Source organism: Apis dorsata, unplaced genomic scaffold (assembly GCF_000469605.1).
Source record: "Apis dorsata unplaced genomic scaffold, Apis dorsata 1.3 scaffold_429, whole genome shotgun sequence".
NCBI lineage: Eukaryota > Metazoa > Arthropoda > Insecta > Hymenoptera > Apidae > Apis > Apis dorsata.
Genome location: NW_006263682.1, coordinates 765,621 through 771,985, shown reverse-complemented (window position 1 = coordinate 771,985; position 6,365 = coordinate 765,621). Strand labels below are relative to the sequence as shown.

The window sequence follows — 6,365 nt, the reverse complement described above, 5'->3', positions numbered from 1 at the left end:
TTTTTTTTTTTTTCAATTACCAAAAATCTTCGAAGAGATTTAAATGTTTAAAATGTTTTTTAATCTCATCCTCGTTCTTATTTGTAAATACGTGCATTTGATTAAAAAGGCAATCTTCTTTTCTTTTTTACAGGGATCAATTACCTGCTACTGTTGACCGAAGTATTGCTCCTGCTGCGCCTCGAGATAATCGAATCTCCACGATTAACGACGCCTTTATGGGTGATGCTGAATGCCCGCAATCTGTACAGATCCTCCCCCGCTCTCGGATTGTACGCTTTCTCCGGCAGGCTGTGCACTCGTGGCCTGATGTGATCCGGCACTGAAACGTATCGATGGACGGTTAATTAAAACCAACCTATTAGTTCAAATAGGGCAACAGATATAAACAGATATAAACGCGCGAACATTCCATTAATTGGATAGATATCTTGGTCGATCTACATTTTAATTTATCTTTTGAATTTATCTTTTAATCAACTAGTCGAAATAATTCTTTCTTCGACGATTTATATAGGACAAATATATCGTGCAGGAATATTCGATCAGTTAAGGAGGGAGGGAGGGAATGAATAGATAGAAAGACAAAAGTTTGCGCATCTTGAATTTTTAATTATTTGCCTGTCAAGTAAATTGATCGTTTTCGATTCGCGTTAAACTATCCATCATTCGATTCTCCTTTTTTTATCCCCCTTTTCTCTCTTTAGGTTTGGAAATTTTCCAATTGCGAAACGATCCTCGTGATCAAAGCGACGCGACACGTGGAACACCAGCCATGCTTCTGCCTTCGAGGGCTTCCCAATTTCCTGTCCCAACAACTAACTAGCCAACGTCTTTTATGTCTGCCTGTCAATTTCCATACGTGCTTCTTTCTTCCTTTTTTTTTTCCTTTTTTTCCTTTTTTTTTTTTTTTTTTTTTTTTTTATATAACACTCGAAACACAAAGCAAGCGCGTGTGTATAGGAGGGGCGGGGGAAAAAAATGATACTCCATTTTTCATCTCAATCTCGAATTTCGCGTAAAAATTCGATTTATCTCTCTGCGTAAATTTCACGAAATTTTGTTTGGTTTCAACAAATGAAACAACCGAACGTTCCCTTCAGTTTCAAAACTAACTTTTATAATAGTGTACAATTTTATTAAACTTTTTACAGATTTTTCCTATCCACGTATCATCTTCAGGGCCAATAATATTATTGTACGCGCGGGCACAATATTTTGTCGGGCTATCTATCTCTTCGCAATCTATTTCACGTTTCATGTATATTTGAATATCAATCTATAGAAATATGAAACGATATAGGGACTTGACGTTTTAGGGATACCCGTGATCCTGCATTCAAAGGGTCTCTCCGAAACGCGACAGCGTCGAAGCATCATCGAATCTCCGCCTTTATAACTTGACCACAGCCGGCTTATGCATGTATTAAATCTCTCAAATCTCCATGGAATAAATTACGACGTACGTATATACTTTTTTACAATAATTATTTCCATAAATACGCTTCGCTTCGAAATCGTATTTACTTTAATTTCACTTCATCCTTTCATCCTTCAATTCTCCAACTCTATCTTTCTTTTTCACAGACTTCAAGGAACCGTAGCGTAAAACGATTCCCAAATTAAATTGTCCCCTTGATATATTCAGGATTCGAAATTCCAAGTCGAAACGAAGTCCGAAACGAAGTATGGCGGCAAAGAAAAATGCAAAGATGGACGATTTCTCTCGATCCAATTTTCTCCAATATTCCAATTTTCTTGCGTTCGACGAGCGACACTTCGTTCGTTAACACAGAGGGACGCAGAAGTTTGAGAGATCGAAATGGAGCAAGGGTCCGCGTAGCGTGGCGCATCGACAAAGGTTGGCTCCATCATTTAATGCGGTTACAACTCGACGAGGCACTCAAGAAGTTCGTCTCCCGGACCGAGTAGCTAATTACGAAAACGAGGGCGGGTGTAACTTCGCCTCGACGAAATTAACGGCGAATTTTCGTCGATTCCGTGGGAAATTTCAATGCCAGGGACCGGACTTGGACGGAACAGAAACGTCCTTCGATTAATTAGGCGCGAGTTGATTTTTCCTTTCGCCGAGGATCTCGAGCGGAAGGATAAAACTTTGGCAAATCGAGATGTCGAAATGTCGAGATAAGTGAGAGAAAGATGAGAAGGGAAGGGAGGAAGATGGATAAATCATAGTTCGCGCACAATTTAATTATCCGCACGCAATTTAATTTTAACGAAAAACACTCGGTGGTTGGGTCGCTCTCGAAGAAACAGCGATGGTGAATAATTAAATGGATATGAGAATGATAAATGAAAGGAGGGATTTTGAGACGTTGGATGCAACGTGTCTGACCTGACCCATCTTATTCTACTTTCTTTACTCTTCCATGCAAGGTATATGTGTGTTGAAGTTGACTTTGAACATTGTGAACGAAAAGAGATGCCTGAAACGAATAACTATTTCTCAAAAGAGTTCATCCATTGTTGTTTATATTGTGAATTCTCAGTAATGATCTTCGCTTTCTAATTGAGACGTGATTGAATTCTTGATTCACGGTTGATCAGATTCTCCAAAGGACTGGTTAGATTCTAATTGATTTCTGCTTTCTGGAATTTTCCTTCCAATAATTATTCTCGACGTAAATGTAATTAAGAGGAATTTAGAGAGAACGAATGGAGGATGGTTTTCAAGAAACCATGAGTTATCGCGTATATCGTGTTTGGCAGTCAGGATTCTTGTAACTGCTTTTCCGATGGTCGACCGCAAGACACTTGACGCGCGCAAATGATTTATAAAATGGTTGCCATTTGTCTCAATAGTTTCTGGAATACTTGCTATTAAGAGTTTGGAACAATATGAAACTTATTCGTAAATTACTGCTAAGAAATTGGAAAGTTAAACTATTGAGAATGATGAAGCTATTGAAAAAGTGAAATTGAAACTATCTTACTTTATAGATCAATGTCTTTTATTCTTAACATATATATATATATATATATATATTTGTTATAGAATACGTTTGGAAGACCAGATTCTTCAGATTCCAAAGCAAACACAAGAATTATTGAATTATAAACAATTGAAAATTTATTCTTCCTGCACTCTCAACTGATATACCAACTTTTGTGTTCGTTTTGGCGAATATGCACTGAAATAAAATTGCAATAATTTATTTTTATCGAATTCAACACGTATATATCTGAGAAGTGATGAAATAAGAATATTCGTACTCTTGAAATATTTACCAAGCGAATGAAAATACGGTGATATTTTTTTTTTTTTTTTTTTTGCAAACGATATTGCACGTGCCGCGAGAAAGAAAAAAAAACGATAAAAGTATTCGACAAAACCTATCAAAGAACGACTCGTGCAAACGTATCGTATCTGACCGTTGCATCTTGTGTGCACTTTCTCGGTCATTCTTCCTTTTTGAAAACGAAACTGAAACGTTTTGTTCCCGATCTAAGGATTTCTCCCTTTCACGAATATTATCTCCTATATTTTCCTTCTATATTCACCGCGTTAAATAATACAACATTTCCTTCAGAGAGGAAAACTCGCCCCGTTATATCTCAAGATTGTCCTTATTATATACTACGTTATAATCCTATTGTAGGAGGCGAGGAAAAATGAGAGAACCTCGTGGAATTTGAAAGCCTGCTCCCTCACTGCATTATTGCTCTTTTATGGCGAATCCAATCTTGCGCTATTATTTGAAAGAGGGAGAAAAAGAAAAAAAAAATAACAACATACGCGTTTTAAAGTCTTACAGGGAATACTTATTACATATGTATTTGCTTCAAAATTGGAAAAAACAAAGAAAAAACATATCCATTATCATCGACAATATAGAAAATATTTCGAAACCGAATGGAGAATGGACGTTATCACTATTAACGTTAACAATAAACCGATAATTTCCTGCGTCGCATCGATTTCCTGTATCTCTCTCGTTTATATTAATGAGAATCCAGAATTCGAAAAAAAATTCGTTATCGCATCGATCCGTTCGTTTTTTCCACCCCTTTTTTTCCCTCCACGAATCACGGCCAATTAGCAACGCTTTCTAATATCTCTGGTTTTTAATACCGCATGCTCCCGCGGATCATCTACGGGGGGAAAAAAGGGAAAGCCTATCGCGATAGCTTGTTTACGGAAAGTATTTGCCCAGCGGATGCCGAGCCACGTAATTAATTTCCAACCTACTCCTCGATACTCGAGGGTAATCCGCCATGATTTGATACGTTATATCGACGTGCATCGTCAGGAAATTCATTCCAGGATGAGCATCGACAGGCGCATTGCGAAACATTGCGACGGAGGACGGAAAATTGTTTTCGCGTTCCTTTTTTTCGCGACATTACATTTCCTCGATGATTCCTCGTGGAAAGTTGTTCTCTTGAAGTCGCGCGGGTGGAAAAAAAAAAACGTTTTCAACGTAAAATGGACGTTGAGCACGCGAGACAACGCGATCGTATCGACGAAAAGTGGAATCAAATCTATGGGGATGGATACCTTTTTCCATTTTTCTTTCTTTTCTTTTTTTTTTTTTTTTTCCTGTTAAACAGCGACGTTTTGACGAATGAACGATACTTAAATATCGATAAGAAGAGAAAAAGCCGCGTTTTTTTTTACTGAGAGCGAAGGGAGGAAGTGATCTCTTCTGTCAAGATGAGAGGGAGGAGGGGGATCGTTCGAATGCATCAAGTTGAGTACGCGTGCACATTTATTTCGGTTTGGCGGAGGAGAGACCTCGTTTCGAATTGTGCATTGAAAGTTTAAACGAGGACGAGCCGGTACCGCGTCGCCGACGCTTCCGATACGATTCAATGTAAACAGCAAGGCGCGATTAAAAAATACCGGTAACAATACCCGTGTTGATAACTTGACCCTGTTTCTGTTGAATCGTCACGCGGCTGTTACGAGAAAAATTTTACGAAAGAAGAATCCCACGCGCACGCTCTTTCTGGAAACTCATTTTCCACTCCGAGTAAAATTTTTCGCAATACCTGATTAAAACAATACCTATATTGATAACTTGATTCTGTTTCTGTTGAAGGAGTGAAATTTTGCTGATTAAAAAGGAAAAAAAGGAAAAAGATTTAAAATGCTCGCTTACCGGGTAATTCCAAGAAATTAGAAGTTCTCCGTTGCCTGGCACGGGGGTGCGCTGTGAAATTCAACGGGCCCACGCTCTCGTTGCTGACGTTCGACAAATTGGAGCACTGGCTATCGCGGGAGCCGCGTCTGGACGCGAGATAGGCTGCAACACAGAGAGAGAAAGAGAGAGAGAGAGAGAGGAGAATTTGATCAAACGGTGGAATCGAAATTCGGGGCACGTGGCAAGCTTCGAAGGGATTTAATTGCGGACGATCGAGGGATTCGGTGTGACCCACGACAGGGTCACATTGCTAATCATCGTGGAACGAGCATTACCGATCAGAAATGCCGATTCACTGCGATCGTGTTCGTTCCCAATCGGCCTTCGTGCTTCGTGATTCGATCGCGCGAACGGTATATTCCCGCCAGGATTAAAGATCGAACGAGATTACGGGATTAGCCGGTCGAAATACGACGAGGCGGCCTTTCGTTCCCGATGAAAAAGAGGAGAAGGGAGGGAGGACGAGGGAAAAATGGAAGGCAGAGTGGAGAAAGAGTGGAAAAAGAGTGGAAAAGGGGGCGAAGCTCGCTTTTTCTATCCCAAAAAACCTTTAAACGAGAATTCAATTGGGAGAGTAAGACGATCCTGGAAAAATGATTACATCGAGCCGATTTTTGAGCCTCTCTCGACCTCCCTTCTTGTCTATCGCGTAACCGGATTAAGCGAGACTGCGCAATAATAGATTATGAAAAAACGTGTAGGGCGAGTTGTTCGGATGGGTGAAACTTTTCGGTAATAATTTCGAGGGAATAATCGCGGGCTGCAAAGACGCCGATTCAAGACCGTTATAATTATGATCCGTGCGCGGTTTCCACGCTCGAATTGCAATTTATAAGGAACAAAATTCTCTGATTTAGGAAACAATGGGATATTTGAAGCGGAAAAGCTAAGCAAGCAAATTGCGTTCTCGCCCGGAGAAGCGGACAAAATAATTTCGACGAAAATGTGCGTCACGTTTTCAGATTTGATGAACAATCTCTTCTCTCGTTCCGATTTATCTCGTTTCCTCTTGTTTTTTTTTTTTCTATAACGATATCGCGTCGCCTAATCTGTATTCCCCATTCTTCCTTTTCCGCTTTATTACGGGACAATTCGAGAGTTCGATTGCGAGGGAAAATTCGAAAAAGGAAAAGCACGCGGCTCGTTGTACGCGTTCCCTCGCCAACTCGAGGGAAATCTGTTCGAGACGGATGGAGGATT

At 39.9% G+C, this 6,365-nt stretch overlaps 1 protein-coding gene across 1 annotated transcript in view; it reads right to left on the bottom strand.

The window, feature by feature from the left end:
* LOC102671988 overlaps positions 1 to 6,365 on the bottom strand; it is a 25,714-nt gene that overhangs the window by 17,565 nt on the left and 1,784 nt on the right. The window contains exons 4-5 of the mRNA XM_031512428.1: positions 5,124 to 5,267; positions 145 to 322 (exon numbers count right to left, since the gene is read on the bottom strand). Coding sequence (XP_031368288.1) covers positions 145 to 322; positions 5,124 to 5,267 — 322 coding nt within the window. The remainder of the gene's footprint in view (positions 1 to 144; positions 323 to 5,123; positions 5,268 to 6,365) is intronic.